This window comes from Arvicanthis niloticus, chromosome 2, assembly GCF_011762505.2.
Source record: "Arvicanthis niloticus isolate mArvNil1 chromosome 2, mArvNil1.pat.X, whole genome shotgun sequence".
Lineage (NCBI taxonomy): Eukaryota > Metazoa > Chordata > Mammalia > Rodentia > Muridae > Arvicanthis > Arvicanthis niloticus.
In genome coordinates, this window is record NC_047659.1 from 111,875,130 (window position 1) to 111,900,938 (window position 25,809).

A 25,809-nucleotide genomic window follows, 5' to 3' on the forward strand; every position below is an offset into this window, starting at 1 on the left:
TTTGGGGGATTGATTATTTAGACCACAGCATGTGCATACACACACACACACACACACATTCAACGAAGGTCTAACTAATAAATGAAATTGCTTCATTATCATCTATTCTTGAACTCATTTTTAAAAATCAAACATTGTAAGTTCTAGCATTAGAAAGGGAATCTAGAATTTTTTTTTAAAGGAAGCATACATCTTTTTCCAAGTTTTTGTGTCAAGATTGACCTTAAGATTACCTGCGCTTAAGCTGTTCTCTAGTTGAGTATATAGCTTCCCATTGGGTCTTCAGGTTTCACGTACCATTCCTGTACATTTGAGGTTTCCCACTCCTCCTGCACCCAAATATGTAACATCATTAAACAAATGAGGATTGAGGACTCTACCAAGCAGATCTGCAGAGGACAATGTGAGCTGCGCAGCTGAATGCTTGGAGCAAGCTGGCAGGGACTGTATTAGGGAGGTAGGATACAGGAGAACAGAGACCAATGTGGCTGACACAGATGGGAGTTCTCTGGGAGGAGTTGACTGCCTAGTAAGTCTGTGTCTGAAGCCTCTTCTCTCTTTATTCCAGAGTTTCTTTTAAGTCACTCCCCACCCCTCTCTCAATCGTTGGATTTGGCATAAAGATCTTTTTATCTGCATATCACTTTTACACTAGGATTCAGTAAATAAAGACAGAGTCCAAAAATAGCAAAGATGCAGAGAGAACTACAAGTGACTCCTGCACTGGGCATCCTCAAATGGTAGATTATGAAACTGTTCACAGGCCTTAAGTTACTCATATAGACTTTTAACACTGTGAACAACCTTACAGTCCCCATGTCTGAAATGATGTAGTATGTATAGTTTGTTCAGAAGTCTATGGGTTAGCTATGGTTTAGCTAGATGGAGCTGGATTTAGTTGGCCTTCCTGGATTCCAGACTTCTGTGACAGCTGGGGGGACATCTATCTGCTTCCCCTGTCTCATTGTAGGTACTAATCTGGAAGAGCAATGACTGCCAAAGGTATAGTCTTTAAATGCCAGTCAGCATGTCAAGCTTATATCTATTTGTAGGCTACTGGCCAAAGGCTAACACATATTCAACTCAGCATCAGGAGAAAGAGAATTAGAAGCCACCTAAAGGGAACTTTTTCCAAGTCGGAGAGCCAGGGGCCCTGAAGACTCAGGAGTGTGTTTCTTCTATCACCATCAGAAGCCAATCTATCCAGGGTAGATGTTTATCAGTTTGTGTCAAGCTCAATACTGTCTCCCCAGGTTCTATACTGAAATCTTAGGAAATCCCTACTCAATCACTTTCAGAATGTCTTTGAAAGTGATTTTCAGGGTTGTACTCTCCAGTATCTTTTGATTACAAGTAGACAATATACTTTTATCACAATCTTCATCTCTAAAATCACTTCAGTCTTTGTCTCAATCAGCAGAGGGGTATCAGTGCTTGCACATTCTGTCCAAGCCACACAATATAATTCTTGCCAACTAGATCAGACCTTTGAAAGCAAGTTTCACCAGCTATTATCAAAATAGCTCAGATGAACCTTGGGACAGAGATTCATATGACCATGGTCTGGCTGACTCAAGATTGAAACCTGAAGAAAATCAATGGATTTCTTATGTTGAGCATCCTCCTTAGGGAGGTGGGGGCCTGAGAGGCTTTCAGAAGGTACATGGAATTTTAAGTTCAATTTTTACAAACTCAGACCTTCAAGGAACTTGATTAATCATTGAAGAGTCAAAACCAATAATCGGGGGGTGGGGCATGAGAACTGTGTGCTGCCTGGCTTTTTCTCACACTGAGCTGGTAAGGGTTGGCATAGCAGGAGCATTAAGGATGATGTTCAGTGTGACTGCTTCTTGAGAACCTGGGTCTTATATGTATAGGTTAAAACACAAAACTTAGTAGAATAGAAGTAGATTTCTTGCCCTAAAATCAGTGACAAACAACTACAGCTAGGAGTCTAAGAGTCAGCCATTTTATCCCCCAAACAACCATTCTTCCAGGTAGTATTTGTTGGTCCTGCCAAGGTCCCTTGTGTGGAGGCTCTAGGCCGACAGGTACCAGAGAATATCATGGAGCTCATTTTCTCCCTCTGGGGAGAGGGCTGATATTCAAAGGTCATTGAGGGGTACTACAGTTCCTCACAGTATGCTGTAGCAGGCAGATCCTCCCCGAATTCCCAATTGTGACATGACAGACCATTTTGTTTTGAGCAAAGTGAAAAAGGAAACAAGGCAGAAGTGGTTGGGGGATAAGAAGGAAGGTTGGAGTGGGATTCTGCCTCATAAAGGTATCTCCTTTTCATTCCCCTTCTTCTTCGCACCCCCCCCCCACACACACACACAGACAGAGAGAAACAGACACACACAGAGAGAGACAAAGAGACAAAGAGAATAAAGCAAACTTAATAGACACTTTGGGCCAGGAAAGGACTTTCTGGGCCAAGGTGAAAAGTTTAGAGTTGGGTTATGAGCACATAGGAAACTGGTAGGGTCTTCTGACATGGTCCAGTGTGGTAAACTTTAAGACAGAAGATTGATGCTCTCTTGGACCTTGTACTATTGAATGGTTCAAATGGCATAAAACACAGTTCACCTCCTGGTCGATTCTCATCAGTCTTCTCTACTTGGATGTGATATTCTCAGTGAGGTCCTGATTACCCTTGTAGGAAACATGTGCTTTAATAAAAGAGACATTTTAAGAAATCCCATTCCAAGAGAGTCTGTGAGAATCCTTCAGCTCCTTCCTTGGGAGACTTACCCAGGGATAGGAGAAACAGCTTGCATAGAATAGAATTTGTTTCACGAGCCATTTCTCTGGTCATTATTATAATTCCTTAGGCAAAAGATGATTTTTAAAATACCCTTAGAAATAGATTCTGGAGTGTGTAAGTTTGAAAAGTTGATGAAGCTTGCCAAAATTGTAACCTTGAGTCCCATAAAAAAAATAAGTTCTTCCTTCATACCCCCTTTGCAGAGCAGACAAAAAGCAACTTGAAAGGGAGACTTCATGTTTCACCATTTTTTAAATAGATGAAAGGGAGAATAACCCATATCTTAGGCAGAATATTAAGAGTTCCAGTGTATCATTTGCTTCTGACACATGATGTCAAGAGAAATGAAATAATGGGTCAGAGGAGATGAAGAAGATAAGAAGTCCAAAGTCCCCCATCTCTCTCTTTATATTACAACTAATTTTAGAGTTCCTGCTGGAGAAATCTGCATTGAGTTTAATAAAATACAAGGTGGTGGAGGACCATGGAGAAGCATAGGCAATCATAATTTGCAGGCATTCTACTGAGAGCCAATGGCCACCAGAGCAATGTTACTTGAGCCACAAAGGGGACTCATTCCATCAGATTGGACATTTTTTTAATTCTCCCAGGTATGACAGAGGGAACTCTGCAAGGAAGCCTTACCTAATGGAACAGGGGCTGTTAATTGAGAAAGAGGGAAGCATGTGGCTTCTGGCTCTGTGGGGTGGGAGACAGCCTTTGCTTAATTCTATGCAAAACTCTCAAACTTGATTTCTTTTATTGGAAATTTGAAATGCTGAGCACCTTGACTGGAGTCTCTCAGACAGAGATTTCTTGGCTTATGCTGTCCATTTCACAGTGAACAGGGAATGGTAGAAATGGATTCCATATGTTCAAGTGGAGTCGAGTAAGGCAAACCCAGTGTTTTTGATGGGTTTGCCTTTAGATGGGTTTGCCTGCACTTTCCATGAGTTCTCTACTGTAAGTGGGAAGGACTAAATATATCTTCAAGAGAATTTTGAGTTCATGCTGTTTTATGAGGTCATCAGAGTTGGAAATCAAATAGAGGGCATATCTGATCTTATTTTATTGTTTATAGATATGAAATTTGTAAGAATAAAAAGTTTAAAAATAAGCAAATAAATAAATCTGCCAAGTTTGCTATCATGTTGATGACGGGCTAATTAAGATATTCTAGGAAACAAAGAAGCACACATACTCTCTCCTCTAAGAGATAAAGAATAGGTCCGCTTTGCTCATATCAGAGTGATCTCTGGCTGGCAGAAGGAGGTCATCTCATCTCAAGGTGTTCATCTCATCTCAAGGTGTTTCTTGCAGTCCAAAGTCAAGCCAGGGTTCAGGAGGGAGACTGAGGCAAGAGGTTACCTGGGGAGTACAATGAGTACCTGCCATGGTTTTCCAGTTCACTAACATGGTTCATTATGTCTATACACTTTAAATTTTAAGAACTTTGACTTGTTCTTTCAATTAATAGCTAAAGCCATTTTGTAACATTTCGCCTTTGCCTCTGTGCCAGCCCTTTGTCCTCCTAGGGAAAGCCAAGCCACCTTCTTTAGCATTCTGCTGCTGTGCTCTCTGCAGTCACAGGGGCCAGTATCACTCTTATTACTTCACCTGTTTTATCTTTTGTGAAACTCAGCCTTAGCCAGAATTGTCTGAGTGGCCGCTCTCGCAATTGCTTAACAGCGAGGCTCCTTCAGCTCATTTCTCTCAAGTAATTTGATTTCATCTGCTGTCAGAATTGCTTCTATGGGCTGCAGAAGGCCTGGGGAGGGATTGAGAAAAACAGCTCAAACATAAAAACCGTTATATATCACCCTCTATGTCCACATGCTTATTACACCCTTCATCATACCCCTCTCCCAGACCTCACCCAGGAAAAGTATGCAGTGTGTATATAAGGATTAGTGAAAAATGAAAAAAAAATGAAACTTGCTTTTCTATCAACTTTGATTTAGCTCAGATGTGTATATTACATGCCATTGCACCTAACATGAATGTTGCACTAAAGTAGTAAAAAATGTGATTATTTCTAAACTATTATGTTAAATAAATTTTGCATCCATTGTTAATGGTACTCAGTTGATATCAACATTTCCATTTACCCAGGGATTCAACTTCCCTTCTCATTTATAATAGCCAATAGTTTCCATAAATGTATCAAGTCCTATACGACAGTTAATATATTTATGTGTGGCAAATAATAATAATAATAATAATAATAATAATGATAATAATAATAATAATAATAATAAATAATACATATGTACAAACATATATAATTCATATCACCATAATTTTCCCAGTCAGAAGTTGATGGAGAAAGAGGAAGTCACCTCAGATTCTATGTGAAATTATAGTATATAACCGAAGGGAATTTGATTTTGGTTGACAACTTTTAAGTGTATGGTTAATAACATAACTACTTTTTACATATAGTATATACCTAAAATTGTTAATATTTCATTTTATTGTTAGACCACATGTTTCTCTATCTGATAGAAATAGCATAATTGAAGAAATATTTTAGTCTGAAAACCTTTATTCAAATAGGTCATGTTTTTTTATTTCATTCTCATATTGGTAGATAAATTGCATTCTTACAATAAAAAGAAGAGCATCCTTATTTTAAGCAGTGAGACTCTTAATTCCAGTGGGACAGCATGGTAGTGTGTGCTTAGGTGGCCCCAACAATGGCTTGATCACACTGTTATAAATACAATAGCAAATTGTCAAATTTTATTTGTTCATTTGTTTTTTAAAAATTCTATTCTTGCAAATTCCATACCTAAGTCCAGTAGAGGGCTTGGGTGAAATGCAAGAAAGGGAGACACAGGAAAGATTGTGATGATATGTGAAGTTAACAGGCTCAAGAGCAGCTTAATTATACTTTGTATTATGCAGTTTGACTTTTATTTATGTTTTACAAAAAGGGCATGTTTGAAATATTGATTTAAGATATTATCATATTTCTTTCTACAATATGCTAAGCAGAAATGAAAGACAGACTGTCCTTTTCAAAGTTAATCTGTTGTTTTTTAACTCCAGAAATGACAAGCTGGCAGAGGAAGTCCTATCACATTAAGCAAGTCCTATTAGAGGAACAGGCCAAAGGGTCAATAGAACATGTTTAAATTTTATGTCAAAAAGACAAAGTTAGTTTCTCTCTATTTTGGAACTTATAGGCAGCGGTCAATATTAGCAAACAAAAATTGCATTAGATAATATATTTTTATACAGAAAAGTTAAAACTAGATTCACTGTCTTTGTGTTGAAAACATCTTAGGTTTTTGACAATACTAGCAAATAGTCCAGAGATGTAGTAGAATCATCCATGAGTCATCACTGCTGTGTTGTCCTACAGTGAACTTTCATGCAGGTAACATCAGTTTAGCATCAGAGTCAGAAGGAAAACACCCATCTAATGTGACATGTGATGTGCTGTGGATGGAAACCTGGCAAATCCAACTGACTGTTTCACCTCTTCGCTCTCTTAGTGTTTTGGGCTGAACAACCCCCCTGCTTGGTATTGAATAAAGGAGCTTATCTTAGCTCAAGATACAGAAATCACTGAATGGCCTAAAGCTATCTTTAATGTCTTTACATATAGTCAAAATATAGTCACAAAGGGAATCATGACACATGAATTTTTTTTACAGCTATTTGAGACAATGTCTTGCTATGTAGCTCAAGCTGGCCTTAAATATGACCTTATGACCTCAGCCTCCCAAATGTCAGAACTATAGACATTTACCACCATGCCTGACACTAGTTTGTTATTTTAAATATTCATATGGTTCTGGTAGGAGTGTGATTGTCAGCTGTCTTGAAAAGGTTCTCAGTAAAACTGATCAAAGTCAAACTAACAAGCACAGCAGCCTCACTTCACAGGAACAAGCAATGATATGCACCAAAACATTGCATCATTCATCCTAAACCTGAACTGGATGAGCCTAATTGTCCACCCATGCTAGATTGAATTGTGCTGTGTTTATACAATGACATGGAATATGGCGATGAAATAGAAGAAACTATTATTATATGCCAAAGCTGGGAAAAGTCACAGAGGAGCAATAATGACCAAAATATAGACTTAACACAGATATACATACTAATTTCTAGTGATAGAAGTCAGAATAGGTGTTATCTCAAGACATGGATATCGGACTCAGAAAAGGCAACTTTGTAGTATGTTAAAAATGCTTTTTCTTTTGAGTTGAGTAATATTGTATGTGTTTATGTACACATACACATAAACACACACATATATAAATACACACATATGCATGCATACATATATACATACATGTGTGTAGGTTAAGATATATTTCTATGCTCCTTCATTTTAATAATGCTACCAGCAAATTGAACAATGTGTACTGAGTGTTTATAAAGTTATGGAGAGCCCAAATCAAATCAAACTGGCTCCATGAGTAGGCTCTTGAAACTACATATTCTGAAGCATGTGTTGGGAATGATTTATCTAGAAGTTTAATCACATGACCAAGAATCCAGGATCTCTCTCTGTCTTTCTGACCTGACAACAGTGCCAGATTTATCTTTCAGGTCAGTTTCTCTGTTCAAAAGTGGGTTTCATGTTTTTCAGCGGTTTAGTGCATTATCATCATGGGGATTAGGCATGTACACATGATGCTGGAGCAGAAGCTTAAAGCTACATCTTAATCTATAGGCATAATAGAGACTCGGAGTTCCTAAACCTACTTTAATAATAGTTCTTGAATGTTTTAACTTTCCTTCTAGCCTACCACTCACCAGAGGTAGAGGAAAAAAACAGTTAATAGGAAACAGGAGTTGTGGATCTGCTTAGAAATAGTTCTTTGGGGCTGTTCCAATCTTTGTTTTCAGGATACCAGTAGTTTAGTCCACTCAGCAGCCACCACTCATGAATCAACAATGGCAGTTTGATCCAGACACTGCCCATGTCTACAGAAGCAACAGGCTGCCAGAATATCATGAGAAGTTCTTTGGAGAGTTACTCTCTATAAAGTCATGACAAGTGGAGATCAACAACATGATGCAAGATGAAACAATGTCAGAGCAACATCACTGCAGATTAGTGAGGCAGAGCAAGGTAAACCACTGCTGGAACCACCTCCCACTGTCTGTGGGGTCATACTTATATTCTTTCTAAACATCAGGCATCCTGTCACGTGTCTGCTTCAGCAAAGCATCATTTCATGTGTCGGCTTTAGCAAAGCAGCCTTTCACCTGTCTGCCCCAGCAGACATCATACATCCATCATATGACATAAGTAAGTTTGAAAAGAAACCAAAAATTTCCACTTCACATGTGTGTGTAAATAAATGAATAAAAATTCAACAAGCATTGTTAACATGAAAGTACAGATGAAAATAAAAATCACTTATATATTGTTCAAGTCAGCCCCTGGGTTGACAACACACATTCACTTTAATAATCCAATTTCCCAAGAAGAGAACTATACTTCGCAATACCTACAGAGGCATAGATCCTCTGCACACCTGGGCACACAGACTCATAACTCCCTGCATGACTGGCTCTAAATTATTAATGTCTTGTTCAGCCTCAGTGACCCTCCTTCTTGGAGATTTTCTGTCATGTCATTCACTGGCTGCTCTGAAACCTGGTTGCAGCATTCTGTTTGAGTAACCATATACTGAGTCTGTGAACAAAAGCCCCCTCCAATACCACCATCACCACCATGAGAATATACTTTGACCTCAGGAGGCACATCTTGGTGTCCCAAGCTAAAATCTTTCCTTGTATATGTGTAACCCCTGGGGCCATACAGTTAAGAGGACAAAGAATTGCCCTGTTGCTACCTACCCTGCACAGTGTGATTTTTCTTGTATGTTCATGCCCAATGAAAGCAAATACATTTTCGAAGTTTTTTTTCTTGATACATCCTTCACCTTTTCATCTTTCAACCAGAAGCCTTGATTTCTTCTGTGTAACAAGTCAGTGCTATTATTTCTTTTCCTAAATGAAAACAGATCAGAAAAATTATTTTGTGTACAATCCCAGCATCTCAGTATCTGCTATCCTTCCATTCTCAAAGGCCAAACACTCTGTGATCACAAGGGTCAGCTTTTTTTATGGTAAATATAGCAAGACCATAATGCCTCTATTTACTGAATATCTATGTACATCACTAATGTGTCAACTATCCAATGAAAGCCAAGACAGGTGTCTTAACTGCCTTCCCTGTGATATTATAAATCACATATTTATAGAAACAAATGATAGAATTGCACAAGATAAATCTATAATGGAAAGGCAAGTGGTGCTATGAAAATACTGAATAGGGAGCTATAGAAGTTTGAATAAGAATGGCTTCCATAGCTAAGTGGGAAGGAGTATTGAGAGGAAGAGATGGAGTAAGGAGAGAAGGTGAAGGAGAGGAGAAGCTAGGTGATGAGAGAGAGAAAGAGAGAGGGGGCATGGAGGCAGATGTTCACATGTCTCCACCAGTCAAACATAGATTTTATATCTAGGTTGGGTATTGGGTTACGCTTCTGATTGAGCATTATCAAACTTATAAATCCTTTGATTAATATTTTAAAAAATTGTATAAAAGCAAAAAGGAAAGGGGGGCATGGGACAGGGGTTTTCTAGGGAGGGGAAATGGGGAAAGGGGATGGCATCTTAAATGTAAATAAAATATTAAATAAAAAAAAAAAGAATGGCTTCCATAGGCCTATATATTTGAATGCTTGTCACCAGGGAATAGAATACTTTGAAAGAAAAGAATTATAAAGATTGGTAAGTATAGGCTTATTGGAGAAAGTGTATCAGTAGGGGGTGGGCTTTGATGTTCTAATCCCATTCCAGGATCAGCTCTTGTCTCTTTACCTACAAATCAGTATGTAGCTTTCTTCTACTGCTCCAGCACCTATCTGCCTGCTAATATGTTTCCCACCATTATAGAATAAATCTATGAAACTTAAGGAAGTCCTCAATTAAATGCTTCCTTTCATAAGCTTTTCCTTAAACATGCATTTTCACAGCAATAAAATGGTGACCAGACAGTTGTTGGCAGAGACTCTGGTATTTCTATGAGAGGCATAACCATGCTGTTTGTTGGACATCTATGGAAGACCTTAGGATTTTGAACTACAAAAGTAGTTGAGCATTTTAAGTGGGGCTTAATGGGCTATCCTAGTAGGACATAGAAGTGCTAAGGGTGATTCAAACTGAGGGGCCTAGCTCAAAGGACCACTAGGAAGTGTAATGGAGTGAAGTCCAGTGCTCAAGGAAGATTCAAATGGTTAGACAAAAGCTTGATGATACATTAAAGAAAGGGAGCAGTAATTTTGGAGCAAAACCCCACCCAATTAGGCTTCCATCTTGTGTAAAGGGATTAAAGGAAAGCTTAAGAAGTAAATAAAACCATCAACAACAGAAAGCTGATGAGAATCTATTTGAACACAGTAAGCAAGTCCGAGCCCAAATAAGCAGCAGAAAAAGAAAAGCTTAGGGCCAACCACGTTTGGTAGTGTGCACCATTCATCCTAGCACTAAGAAGGCAGAGGTTAGCAGATCCCCGAGTTCAAGGCCAGCCTGGATCTACAGAGCAATTTTCAGGACAATCAAGCTTAAACAGTGAAAGGCACACTGTTTCAACTCCAGCAAGTGCAGAACTTGGCAGCGTTGACTGCAGGTTTCTGGCCTGTCAAGGATACAATAAAGGATTTGCAGAATCTCCCTACTTGTGTTACAAAAGCCAGTGAGGCCAGGTATGTGTAAAAGTTGTCCCACAGGGAGACCCAAAGAGGCCATTGCATAAAGCAGTGAAGATAAATCCTCTTCTTGATTTGCAACATGACTGGTGTTGGAGATGCCAGAGGATTGGAATACCTGCCAAGGAAAGCTGTAGAATGGCTAGGGAACCAGCCCACCATACAAAGAATGTTTGTTGTAGTCAACAAAACTGAAAAGAGTTGAAGATCAAAAGATCCCTTTGACATTAGACATGGAGATGCAAAATTTAGCTTGCCCTGCCGGGTTTCGTTCTTGCTTTGGTTCAGTATTTTTCTCTCTATACTCCCTTTCCTCCCTTTAGGATGATAATGTATATCTGTGCCAATCTTTGTTGGAAGTATGTGATCTGCTTTATGATTTTGATTTTATAGGGGGTTAAAGATAAGAGATTTCCATGAGTCTTAGAAGAGACATCAAACTCCTGATAGACTATGGGGACTCTTGAAGTGGGACTAAACGCATTTTTACATTGTGATGTGGCTACAAGTCTTTGGGGGCCAGGAAGTAAAATCTGGTGGTTTAAATAAGAATAGCCCCATACTCTCAGATATTTGAAGGCGTCATCATCAGTGTGTGGAACCTGAATTAGAAAAGATTAGTAGCTGTGGCTTTATTGGAAGAAGTGTATCATTGAGGAAGGGCTTTGATGTTTCGAAAGTCTGTGCCAGGCCAGAGTTTCTCTGTGTGCTCCTGGTAGATCAGGATATAGCTCTCAGCTACTTCTCCAGCATCAGCCTCCCTGCTGCCATTCTTCCTACCATAATGATAATAAATGCACCTTTGAAAATTTAAGCAATTCCTCAGTTATATATGAGTTGCCTTGGTCATGGCATCTCTTCACATAACTGAGCAGAAGACATATAAAACTGAGTATAAGCCTAGAAAGGGGGAAGAAAGGGAGTTTCATTTAAGGAAGAGGAAATCACCTTGTGAATGGCAAAGAAAATGCTACTGATACAGACAATAAAAGTATTTACCAATCTACAGTTAGGGAGATAATTTATTTAAACACACTGCAGGGAGAAAACAGATAAGTTATCAGAGAAGAAAACAAGTAGTGAGGGATTAGGCATGTTTTCCATTAGTTATTAAAAAAAGTTAATTGGTCTTATCTAATGAATCATGGGGTTTATATCAATAGATGTCAGGCATCTCTCTGTCTTGCTGAGTAGTAAAGTTGACAATTTAATCTATTCTTGAGACCAGCCATTTGTATATGTGCCATGGGTAACTTGGAGTCAGATTCAGATGTGGTATAAGCGCCAACAAACATCAGTATTCTCCATACAATAGATGAAATTATCTAAATCCAGTAACAGTCTACAGAGGTCTTCAAATATATAACCTGTTATGGAGGCAGATCCTGCAAAATGCTGAGTACTTAAAACCTTAGTCTTGGAGGTTCAAGTCTTTTGCTTAAAACTTCATATTTAATTAATCTCCTATTAATTATCTCCATTCTCATCACTATGCATTTTAAACTTCTTTTGAAGTTGTAGATCTTCACAGTTTCCTTCAACAACTTCCTGGTACTGGAAAACTTTTCATCAAAGCAACCTTTTGTCCATTAACCTCATCAATAACCCCAACTCTAATTCTCACTCTACCTTGTGGCCTATGAATACCCCTTTCTATATTACATTCTCTTATTAATATAAGATTAGGAGTTTTTAGCAACTTGGTGTCTCTACGCTTATTGTTTACTATGGTCAGAAAGAGCATCAAACTCAAAAGTTGCATTAATTGGAGCTCATTGGGCCATAGTTCAAACTCTTACATATAGAGCTACATTAGCCATTATCCTCTTATCTATCTTACTAATAATGCATTTTCTACTTTATCCTCACTAATTAATGCCCAAGTAGATGGATGACCTGTTTTACCCACCTGACCCTTACCCCTAATAGGATTCATTTCCACATTAGCAGAAACTAACTGAACACCTTTGACTTAAGGAGAATTAGAATGAGTTTAGGGACTCAATGTTGAATATGTGGCAGTCTCCTTTGCATTGTTTTTTTTTTCTCTCATAGTAAAATACAGGCTTATAATAATAATAAATACCATAATAGCAATCATTATCTTAAGACATTTCAGAGCCCATATTTCCCAGAAATTTTTACCATAAATATTGTAGTGAAAACTTCCCTTCTTGCCATGAAATACTTATTAATATGAGAATCATATTCCCTATTTTGATATGATGAACTTATACAACTATTTAAAATTTGACACAGCTCTCCACCCATCACAGATTCTCCCTTACATATTAGATACACATCTGACAACAGTATTATTTTGATATGGTATATAATTGTGGCCTGAGTATTTGTGTTTGTGAAACTATAGCTAGAGCCCTGACTTGATAATTAAAAGATTGTGTCCTGCCATATCCTACAATAAGGTCAGTTCATTAAGCTTCCAGGCTCATATCCTTCAAAATGTCAGTTTTTTGTTTGTTTGGTTGGTTGGTTGGTTTTTGTTTTTTTCGAGACAGGGTTTCCCTGTGTAGTCCTGGCTGTCCTGGAACTCACTCTGTAGACCAGGCTGGCCTCGAACTCAGAAATCTGCCTGCCTCTGCCTCCCAAGTGCTGGGATTAAAGGTGTGCGCCACCACTGCCCAGCTCCAGTTTTTATGATCTCTATACTAATAAAGCCTTTGGTTTGTGCTACCATTACAGCCACCTTTTATTTTTCATGATTCTTAACCACCATATTTTGATCCCGCTTAACTTCAAAATGAATCAGATTAAATAAATGTTTCACCAATCATTCTGCTTCTCATTCATAAACTATGTCCACTGTCAGCAAAAGAGGCAACCAGACAACAGCATCAATATTTGCTTAGTGGACATGATAATTAGTACCTAAATTCAGGAAAATGAGTATTTAAAATAAGTTTTGTAGATTAATTAATACTGTAACAGTAATTCTTCTGTTAAAAAGCAAGCTTTTTTGCCCATTCTACATTTGAACATCAGAAGCCATCCATAGTATTTCCTTAATGAAAAATGTACTACTTTTATCATGAGAAAGTTTGTACCTGTCAGTATTTTATCCTAATTTCAGTATGTACTGTTTTTCAACTTTCTTCAATTTTATCCATCCTAATTGGTAGTTGAAAAAGTTCCATTCAAACTCAAATATGGCAAATTCCAGCCTTCCTTTCCATGGCTCACATAGAATTAGTAACAGCCACAATCACATCCACCCACTTCCATGGTATTTAATGTATTAAACAATACCTTAATGTACTGGCTGGTTTTGTATGTCAACTTGACACAAGTTGGAGTCATCAAAGATGAAGGAACCTTAGTCAAGAAACGCCTCCATAGGAACCATTTGTTAGGCATTTTCTCAGTCAGTGATGACAGAAGGCCCAGCTCATGGTGCCATCCCTACATTGCTGGTTCTATAACAAAGCAGACTGACCAAGCCATAGGAAGCAAGTAACTAAGCAGTACTCCTCCATGGGCTCTGCATCAGCTCCTGCCTTCAGGTTCTAGCCCTGCTTGACTTCCTCTCCCAATTTCTTCCAATGATGGACTATGATCTAGAAGTGTTCACCAAATAAATCTCCTTCCTCTCCGACTTGCTTTTTGGTCATGGTGTTTCATGGAAGCCATAGAAACCCCAATGAAGATAAACTATCTCGGTATTCTTACCTCTTTATAGTCATTATAAGGTTTCAACATCATCGCTTACCCATCTATGACACAGAGACCCTCTTATACTTTTAACCACTCTACCAGTTCTTTGGGACAACTTCTCTCAAGAAATTAACTAAAAGTAGTGTGGGAATTCTCAATAAGATTTGGCAATGTTGCTTTAAGAGAGCTAGAACTGGTCATTTAAATGACTATCTTTGTTAGGCTTTAGGAATATGAGATGCCTGGATAGAGCATGTCTAGATAGAATCCTGGCAAGGTGAGTAGACTTTGCTTTGTGACAGTACTAATGGTTTTATTGTCAGTTGTGCTTTGTATTGGTCCTGCTTGGTAATTAAGACCATGTAGCTGACCCTAAGTTAACATTTTTCTTTTTTGCTGATTGGTTCAGCTAACACTGCTTGGGGGTTACTCATGGAGACTCAGTAGGAGACCAGGGCTCTTTTAATTGTCATCTATGATGTATTCCATCTGCTTGGATGAGTCAGGTTCTTGCTGACCATAGGAGATATTTATCCTGAGCTCCTCACTCAGAGAATATACCACTTACTCTAGTACAAATCCTCACATCCTTCTGAAAAAAGAGGAAGACAGCTTTCTGGAGCTGCTGGACTCATCTACAATGGTCCCATCATTCTATCCTTCTAGATATTTTATCCTCAGTGAACTCTATCCTTGTACCCACTTTATCCTCATTAGTTTAGACCTCTAATCTTTGGTTGTCAAACAGGCAGAGCAATTTTAGCAGTCTGAAAGAGGAAGTAATCATTTTTTAGTTTTAACCTTTGTGTAACTTTTGAATATAACTCAGACAGAACAATTACATTTTTAAATGGGTCTTTGTGAAGACTCCAGGTTTAGGTATTTAAATGCCTGATAAAATTAGCAGGGAATATAATTAATCTGATAGAATGTAAATTCTATATCTTTAAAGCCAGCTCTGGTAATGTTACTAAAAAAAGATCAGAATCTTAAGAACATCTGTGCCAGTGAAATGACATGTACATATTTACATACATACAACCACACACAGTCACACTCATACTCACATGTGCAGATACCTGTATGTACATACTCTTGCATGTATATGTATACAAACAATAAATATACAAATAAAAATTATAAACAAAGTTTCAGAGCACTTTGGTTTTAATGAAGGACTAGTTTCTGGATTTGTATCAGTGTATTAAAATTTGATATTGGAACTTTAACAATCTTTAAACATTTTATTTTTTCCTTCTTTAATAGCATTAGACATATCAACATTAGAAACAAATTTTCTAACCTATTATAAGACTTAAATTACATTTATGACACAGAGTAACAAACTAAGATCCATGTTCATAGGTTGTTAAACTAAAAGGTTGTGTTTGCTATTGATTGTAGGTAGAGTTTACTGTTGCTAAGGCTTTTAAAGGCTTTCCTGCATATGTTTTGGTCTCACAAGAGTATGAGAATTAGAGAATGTTACATATAGCAAGAAGAAGCTGCAATATAAAGGCTTTAATAATCTTATATGAGAAATGGAAAGAAAGTATACAGGGAACAAATTGTAGTTGGCATCGGTTTTTCTGAAGAATTGGTGCACATTTTTCCCCCAGGAGAATCAAGGGGAGAGGAACATGTAGAGGGTGAGGTAGTAAAAAACAAAGGAGGAGGAAGAGAGGGGTTGGAACATGGGGTCTTCCGATGGCAGGTTAGACCCAGAAATTTGTAAAGATTGTAACAGAACTGGTCAGTCCATGGAATGTAGTCCTGGCTCAGACTATCCTGAAAGTTATTGCTCTAGGAATTATATGAAGGTCTGTTATCATTTAAGAAAGAAAGAGAGAGAGAGAGAGAGAGAGAGAGAGAGAGAGAGAGAGAGAGAATAACAACAAAACCTATTTCTCAAATTCTGAAGATCAAATGTAGATTCTTAAGAATGCTTTCCAGAATTAATGAAGGAGACCCACAATACACAGTGGATCTACACAGATGTATCATCTATCCAATAGATGATGGAGCTCATATTTGTCTATAAGGGACCAGGGCAATACTACCTTAGCCAGGCTCAAGAACACAGTCATTCTGAGCCACAAAAGTGAGACCCAGTTTCCCTCTGGAGCCACCTTGGTTACTGATCCAGAACATCCAGTATGTATTTCTGAGGTGATCTTGAAAGAAGACTCAAATTACAACTTAGCTATAAACAGGGTGATCTGTCATGGGGAAGGACTTACTTTCCTGCAGAAGCAAAAGCCTAGCCAAGCAGAAGTTTTTCAGATCAGGATGCCTGACCTCATGGCGAGGCACTGACACAGCAGACACAATCTCTTCCTCCCACTCTAGGGAGCTACTGTGATAAATGACCCACATCAGACCATCTGGCAGGGTGACAGAGCTATGGCAAAGTGTGACATGTTAGCCATACATAGTTGGCATATAAATACCAGGGATCCAGAGATCAGGAAACCCAATGAGGGGATATAGTGGAGTCAGTCAATGAGGGAGACAGAGTTGGCATTACAGGTAGTGTGGAAACTGACAGCAGTGTGTGAAACATCCACACCTACTTTGTTCCCTCCCTCACTGTCTTTTGTGTTGCCTCTACTTAAATTATACAACTGCCAAGCTAGAACCACTGAGGGGCAGTTTTCCACCTCCAAGGCGGTGCCAGTGTCTCCTTTTTGGCAGAGGACCTCAGCATGAGCTCTGCATGGTAGGCAGGATACATAAAAAGCCCAGGGATATTTTAGTTCAGCCTTCATTACAAAGCACCTATCTTGGCTCAAGAGCCTCCAGAAACTTAGTAGTTGTCTTCACCCCAACCCAAATTTGAGCCAGGCTTTGATCTGGGAATAGTGTGTAGGGAAGGATGGGGAGTCGGGTATTGTGTGGAGGCCAGAGGGAGGTAAACTAAAATAAGAACTCTCAGAGATAGAAAGTGTTTGCTTGTGCACACCATATCCAACCCTTCTCCCTGGATGGAGGATTAAAAAGGAAGGAATAAAAGAGACCCCTGACCTCCTCAGAGAGACATACCAGGGAAGCAAGAGTAAAGACACGAAAATAAAGATTAGGGACTCAATTCATCCAAAAAGTCTTAGCCAAAGAGTAGTCACTGGAGATGAAGTAAGTGTGTGCTTTACAGGGTTTGGGGGAAGGGGTTCATATTTATGGGTTAAAGCCTTCAGGTGGAAAGAGGGAGAAAGAAGGAGGAGGAGAAGGAGGAGGAGGGAGATGAGGAGGAGGAGGAGGGGGAGGAGGAGGAAGAGGAGGAAGAGGAGGAAAAGAAGAGAAGGAAGAGGACGAGAAGGAAGGAACAGTCAGAAACAGTAGTTGGAAGTCGAAGAAAGTGGGAAGCTACCTGACTGTTGACTGTAGTTACCTTTGTCCTCCAAAGAAGCTCCTTTAACCTCTTTAGGTGGTCCATCCACTTGTCATATGAAGTGGCAACCAGCTGTAAATAAATGTAACAAGACACAAGCACAGAGGAAATTTATCAAGACAGTGAGATGGCTTTGTGGGTACAGGTACTTACAACCAAGCTTGATAATTCTAGTACAATTCCCTAAATCCACAAATTGTCCTCTGACATCCAGTTGTTCACAGTAACATGCATGATCACTCACACATGAATGGAGAAAGAAAAATGACAGAGAGAAACAGACAGACAGATGGACAGAGACATAGAGACCCAGACAAAGAGACAGAGGCAGAGAGACAGATACACAGGGACAGAGAAAGAAAGACAAAATAATAACTGAAGTGTACTGCCAGAAAGCAGTAGACAAGTTTCTGGAGGGGCTGTCATAGCTGAGAAGGGTTGGAAGTTTTCTGTAGTAGTTAAACAGGTTGTTACTCGGTCTATTTTGTGGGCCATTTGGGCAGGGTCAATATTTGAATAAATGGCTTGGCATCTTACTTTCTTCTTGAGTCGTAAAGTTTATAGCCTAATTTGTTTTTTCTCGAGACTGGCCATTTGCACAGGGGCCATAGCTCATCAGGAGTCAGGCTGAAGATGAATGCAGACTGCATCCTGAGTCACCATGTTGTAAGCTCCACATAGTCAGGCCTAGTGATCAAAGTATGGAAATTTTGTTTATAATTCTGTCTTTTATCTCTGCACAAGTTATATGTGAAAGTGTCAGAACACAGTAAAAGGCAGTCCATGAGGCTCTAATTAAGGAGGAAAGCAACTAGCAATGTGTCAAGAGACAAGCCTAGAAAAACAGAAAAGAACCAAAGCATCCAGGAGGAGTGTTGATGCGGATTGACCAGGCCTGTCGCAGGTAGCGGAGGCATGAAATGCTTGCAAAGGGGCATGGCTTGGGAGCAGCTGAGAAAACTAAATGGAAAACAGGTTTTGAGTGTCTCACTCCTTAACCCTAGATTGAAAATGTTACATTGGGTTTCAATGTCTGACCTAAGGAGGAGTCATCTGGAGGGGAAAGGAAAAGGTTGATTTTGAAGATGAACAGGTCAAGTACTTGACAAGTGGCCATTGGGTAGGTCATAGTCTTGGGTGTTGAAATCAGCAACGGACACAGAGAGCTCTGAGATGATGATGAAAACCATCACTCTGCGCCAGAGGCTTTGATATATGTGAGGGTGACCAAGAGGTTACGGATAATTGAGAACTGACCTCGGTTGCCATGGTTCTCGAAGAAACTGTCTAATTTTGTCTGTGGGGAATTATGTCTACTAAAGGTGAGTGTTAGTGCAGATGACCATTGCATTTAATGTGACAACAGTACTTATTACATATCCTTGGCCCTATAATTTTATGTTTTGAGTAATTACTAAATATATCTGAAAGTTGGAGAAAAATTTCTTGAGGAGAGAATAAGTGAAGAAAAAAAAAAAAAAAAAAAAAGACAAGTCTGAAAAGAGTCCCTAAGACAACCAGAAGAGTAATGTAGAGAGAGATGCTTGTGATACTGTTGGGCTGTGGCATCAACAAAATTTGCATCACCGTTTCCAGTGGTGGCCCGTGAGAAACACTGTCTGAGCCCAGGGCATTGAATAGGTTGGGGAAGCCACGGAGTCGCTAAAGCAATGCAACTAAGATAGAAGTACAGCTGTTCATCTGAGGCCAGGCCAGACCTCACCTGAGATCAATGGGAAAGGAAAGGAAGGAAGAAGAGTCCACACTCCAGAGGGACACACTGTTCAGGCTTCAGTTGCCAGCAGGAAAAGTGGTGACACACAGCCGTGACTCAGAGAAAGGCACTGTGAGCAAGCCACACCGAAGAGAAGACAGTTTGTGGTTTTGTGCTAGAGCATATTCAGGAAAATGTGGCTACAAATGCCAGTGTTCGACTCAGGGAAAGGAGGAGAGAGCAAGGCTCTTTGGTTAACTCCGTAGTGCTGAATACACAGCCTATTTCCTCTGTGCAGGCTCATGCATTCACCCTGTTTTTTTTCCGTTCATTTGTTTGTTTGTTTTTAAATCTCCTGTTCACAGTCCCCTGACTGTTCCATCACGGTTTGCTACTACCTTTTTACTTCTGAGGACAATGTCACCTTGAATGGTTCCTCTGCATGTCCATCCCCTAACCTTCTGTCATGTGTTGCCTGGTCCCCTTCATCTGTGTTTTCCCACCCTACTGGACTTGCTGTTTTGTGGTTGTATATTTGCATATTTACTTCCTTTTCTAGACTTTGGACTTTTATTGAACAGCATCTTGTTAAAAGTATCTAGATAGTAACTTATTTTTGGTCCAATAATAATTTGTTTGAATGCAGAAAAGGATATTAAATTAAGAGAGAAGTCTTTTGTAGCGGGATATTTCACCACTACATTTTACAATAAACTCGGTAATTTGGGAGGAGCTAATGTGGGAGGAGTAAGGAGAAGGAAGAGGAGGAGCGAGGAGGAGGGAGGAGAGATGTAGCAGCCATGGAGAACAGTCCTGGGTAACAAATTTTATCTAAGGTTAGGTATTGGGTAACAACTCTAATTGTGTGGGCAAATTGTTTATTGGGACTTTCTAAATATATAAAGCCTTTGGATAATAATTAAGCTATACAGTCTCTACATGTATGGCGGGTACTACATGGATGGCGGGTATTGTCTGGGGTTCAGATATGCTTTGTGGAGATAGTGTGATAGATTGGCAGAGCTGGCCACAAAGATGGCATCTGGTGGGTACCAGGGTCGGTGTTTCTGGCTAGCCAGAGCTGTGGGTCTAGTTGTGGCATTCACGTGGCCTCTGGCCACTTCCAGCTGTGGTGTTGGTGGTTTCTGGCCATGGAGCATGGCGGCCTGAGCTAAGCAGAGCTTCCTCCACTTAGAGAGTCGGTCAGCACCGCGGCATTTTTAAAATATTACCTCAACAGTCTTGGATAGAGCCAGGCACAGCAAGATTTGCCTGGGAAGATGTGATGAGACAGACTCATGATACTGGGCACAGGTAACCAACCACTTGGCAGAATATAGGCTAAAAGAATTAGGTTAATTTAGTTATGCTCTAGTCAGAGAAGAGCCTAACTATATGGCCAAGGTATTTATAAATATATTTTGAGTCTTAGTCTTATTTCTGGGAGCATGGGTCTGGGAGGAAGAACTGGGCCAGACTTCTACAAATGGTACCCAACTTAGCACTTAGAACTCAAGCTTATACCCTAAAAAGGCCTGAGTAAAAAGCAGGCAAATGTCAAATAACTAGTTTTCTAATTAGCAGCTTCTTTTATAATAATTTTAAAATTTTTTAACAAAGCATTCATTTAAATAAAATGAATACCAAATGTCACAGAGGGATTTACAAGAGCTCAAAACACATTGGCATTTTTCATATCACAGAGGTTCCCATTGGGTTATAAATTAAAATACATGGATCTTGACCCTGTCATCTGCCCCCAGCTTCTTGATGAAATCTCTAGCAAAATTTGTAAAAAATCTTAGAAAAGCAATATTTGTTCCCGAGTGCTTGCAGACGAGGGCATTGTGATGATGGGTCATCTTTCCCACTCACTGAAGGCCACTAAGAGCTGGGCCATCAGTATAAACACAGTACTGTAGATTTGCCACCAGAGGATCTCTTCACACAGCAATGTCTCTCTTTCTTTGTCAGGCCTTGCAATGCCATAAGAAAAGGCATCTCACCAACAATCTAGTTAATGGTTGGTGTTGAAACTAGCTGTAGTAGAATATATGAAACAGGCAGGCTAGGTGTGAGAACTTGGAAGGACAATGATTTGACACACCTTTTTATTAATTTTTATTTAATCTTTGTTACAGTCCAGATTGTATCCTCTTCCCAGTCCACCCTCTGACTGTTCCACATCTCATACCTCCTCCCCTACCCTGTCGTCTTCATGAAGATGTCCCTACTGCTCCATTCCGCACTCCACCAGACCTCCCCACTTTCAGGTGACTCCAGTCTCGAGTAGTATTCCATTGGGTAAATGAACCACATTTTCTGTATCCATTCTTCTGTTGTGGGACATCTGGGTTGTTCCCAGCTTCTGGCTATCACAAACAAGGCCACTATGAACATAGTGGAACAATTGCCCCTGCAGAATAGTGGGGCATCTTTTGGGTATATGCCCAAGTGATATAGCTGGATCTTCAGGTAGATCTATTTCCAATTTTCTGAGGAGCTTTCAAATTGATTTCCAGAGTGGTTGTACCAGTTTGCAATCATACCAGCAATGGAGGAGTGTTCTTCTTTCTCCTCATCCTTGCCAACATGTGCTGTCACCTGAGATTTTGATCTTAGCCATTCTGATTGGTGTTCTTCAAAGACATAGAAAGAGCAATTCTCAAATTCATCTCAAAAAGCAAAAAACCCAGAATAGCAAAAACAGTTCTTAAAAATAAAAGAACTTCTGGGGGAATCATCATCCCTGAACTTAAGCTATACTACAGAGCAATAGTGATAAAAACTATATGGTATGGTACAGAGACAGACATGTTGATCAATGGAATAGAATTGAAAACCCAGAAATAAAACCATACACTTAAGGACACTTGATCTTTGACAAAGAAGCCAAAATTATACAATGGAAAAAAGAAAGCATCTTCAACAAATGGTGCTGGTCTTACTGGCAGTCAGTATGTAGAAAGCTGAAAATAAATCCATATTTGTCAACTTGCACAAAACTCAAGTCCAAGTGGTTAAGAACCTACCTCAACATAAACCAGAAACATTGAATCTAATAGAAGCGAAAGTGGAAAAGAGCCTTGAATTCATTGGCATGGTGAAATTTCCTAAACAGAACTCCAATGGTTCATACTCTAAGATCAAGAATTGATAAATGGAACCTCATAAAACTGGAAAGCTTCTGTAAGGCAAAGGACAAATCAATAGGACAAACAAGCAACCTACATATTTTGAAGATATCTTCACTAACCCCACATCCAATAGAGGTACATGAAATAAAGAACTCAAGAATCTAACAAAAAAAAAAAAACCCAATCAAAAAAATCAAAAAATGAGGTATAGAACTAAACAGAGAATTCACAAGAGAGAAATCTAGAATGACTGAGAAGCATTTAAAGAAATGTTCAAAGTCCTTAGTTGTCGGGGAAATGCAAATCAAAGTGACTCTGAAATTCCATCTTACACAAATCAGAATGATTTGATACTTCTAAGGAAAGAAAAAAAAAGGAACCTGAGAAGAATTAGTCAAACAGAAGAGGATACCGAAGGTGTATTGGAAAGTTCAGGAAGAGACTGCTAATGGGAGGGAGATGCTGCCAGGACAGGAGCTTTGGAATGACTGTTGGCAGCACAAAATATCTTCAGGGACCATTAAGGTACTCTGTGGGACAGTGATGATTGATTCTACAACTTAATAAACACATTAACTACCAGTAAATTGTCTACTTGTAGATAATTTTTTAAAAAGGAAAAATAGAGCAAAATGAGATATATTGGAACATGGAAATCCAGAAAGGTATATTGAATAGGAGAGAGACTGAAAACTTAAAGAAAGGCAATGATGAAGAATCTAATATAGAGCTTAAAACATGTTTCAATAAAATAGTCACTCCTGTTTTCTCTTTTTTAATCAGAAAATGTGAGTCTGTAAGATTCTTTCTTCTTCTATTTCTGTTAGCTGATTGTATAATGATTCTGATGGTCCAGGGATGCATTCAGGTCTCATTAGCTAAAAAGCCAAACTGGCTATGCTTTTGACATTCCTAACATGGTCATGCTGTGATGAAGCAGAACTGCCACTCGTGCTGCTGTGGTGAAATCTAAGCCAACCCCAGAAGGTCAGTTTACTTGATGTGATTTTTCATCCCATATGTCATCTCTAGTGGCCCCAAGTAGAGCTGGAATCACCATCAATGAATACTGATAATAGATTTCTTTTGTGTGGCTATTTGCTGTTATCTTGCTTATCTTGTGGCAGTTCACTGACCTAATGATTCTGAACTAACCACGTGCTTTCTCTTAGCCACATTTATTGAGTTTTAAGGCTGAAGAGTTTTAAAACATAAAACAAACTCAATACTAATTTTGGAGTATTTTGGGGGGAGGGGTTGCATAATACTTTGAGTATTATTTTCTCTCTTTCTTTTCTCTCATTTATCCTATAGGCTTATAATTTATATATTATAGGTTTTGTTTATATATTATGGTTTCCAATATGGTATTTTTGTGGGATTTCTGTGTTTACCAATGTCTTTGTGCTTTTTCTTTGGCTCTTTTTCTGTTTGTTTATTTGTTTTGTCCTATTCAGGTTTGTTTTGTTATTATCTTATTTTATTATCCCTTTTCAAATGCCTATTTGTTTTATAATAAGAGAGAGAGAATGAGAAAGGATGTGGCCTTGGGTGGGTAGGGTGGATCTGGGAGGAGTGTGTGTATGGTGGGAAGACCTGTAATCAGAATATCTTGTATGAGGAACAAAGCATCTATTTTCAATAAAAACCAGAAAAGCTGAGGCAGATAGTAAACTTTGACCTAAACACTACTGAGATAAAGTATATTACAAACTACTAAGAATATGTGGATGATTTTGACTGCTCTTTTTATTAAATCTTTTATTGTTTTGTAACTGGTACAAAGCTGGTTTTAGTAATACCATGTCATTGATTGAAAGTTTCACATCTGTGTAAAATGTATTACCACTAGCCTTATTTCATTTGCTCATTGAATGAAATACTATGTAATGAGATCAATCCATTCACAGTCCTTGGTTGACTTCTGCATCCCTTCTTCGTTTTATTTATTTGCTTTTCTATGCTCTCCACATAGGTTTTCCGAATGAGCCTGCAGCAGTCATTGCCCTAGGAACGATTAAGGAATGGCTGGCCAAGAATCACCAGGAGGTAAGAGGACCAACACAATGATGATTCCATATAGTGTGACTTAATCCTATGTTAAAACAGGATCAATACTGACCAGACCTGCTTCTTACGCCAGTGCTATCTGGCTTTTCTTCATTTTGGGTTGCATGGGATTAAATATTTTCCTGTAATCATTTGGCTGAGGTAGACATCATGACAAGTTTGGTGGAGAAGATGAGCAAGGAGAGCAGACTCGTTGCCTGAAATTCTACTCTTCACGTTTTTGGGACATTATGGGTTGTGGGGGAGCAGGAGGTTGGAATGGATTTGTTGATAATTCTTTATTCTTCCTGGGCTAATTTCCTTAAACAAACTAGTTTGTCTTTGTTGTTTGTGTGATAACACGTTACATCTGGTAGTAGGCTCCATCTTTATTTATAGCTAGGCCATTTCTTAATGTGACTTTTAGGTGTGGGACTGCAATCAGATTGCATAATTGTTAACTGGCCTGTATGGCAACTTTCTTTCTTTCTTTCTTTCTTTCTTTCTTTCTTTCTTTCTTTCTTTCTTTCTTTCCTTCCTTCCTTCCTTCCTTCCTTCCTTCCTTTTTTCTTTCTTTCTTTCTTTCTTTCTTTCTTTCTTTCTTTCTTTCTTTCTTTCTTTCTGTCTTTCTTTAAATTGAAATGAAATGCTTTCATTCAAGTACATATCTCGTCTCCATTTTTACTCCTTCAGTAAGGTCTATAAAATATGCTGGGATATGGAGAGTGATAAGCAAGAAAATTACTCATTTAAATACAGCAGTAGTACAGATACAAGATGTACACTTCAGGGGCTTGTCTGTTCACCCATCAAAACAGCAAGAGAGTTACAGGCCGTGCACAGCTTTCTGCATTATTCCTTTCTCTGATTGTTCTGATTTTCTTCTTTAGATAGTCATTTAATTATTACAGTGAATTTTGCTTCCATTTATGATTGTGAATTTAGCTTTCTCTTTGGGTGGGGGACAGAATATTTGGAAAAGGCTGAGTATGGAAAAGAGCCTGTGAGTGATTTCTATTGAGGATCAGCTTTGTTATTCTACATATTTAAAGAAATAGTGTCATTTTCTAGTTACTATAATTTCAACATTCCTTAACCATATATATTGTTAACCTTTAGTAGAAGTGAGGACTATACAGCCAAATATGAACATCTCTTCTTGCCCCACAAATTTGAAACGTAAGTGTACTATAACTTCAGTGTAGATGATACTTGCCTCAATGAAGGAAAAGAAAAACAAGGGACTAATATGTCTAGCTTATAAACATGTCTTATCTTCACAGCAGTCTTCTGGGGATAGAAAATGACCCTTTTTCTAGCAACAAAAAATTAGATAAGAT

General features: G+C 38.8%; 1 protein-coding gene across 12 annotated transcripts in view; it reads left to right on the top strand.

The window, feature by feature from the left end:
- Window positions 1-25,809, top strand: part of Macrod2 (mono-ADP ribosylhydrolase 2) — a 1,857,339-nt gene that overhangs the window by 1,290,143 nt on the left and 541,387 nt on the right. For all 12 annotated transcript variants that reach the window (XM_076929849.1, XM_076929852.1, XM_076929850.1 and 9 more), the window contains exon 8: window positions 24,396-24,469. In XM_076929849.1, the coding sequence (XP_076785964.1) occupies window positions 24,396-24,469 (74 nt within the window). The remainder of the gene's footprint in view (window positions 1-24,395; window positions 24,470-25,809) is intronic.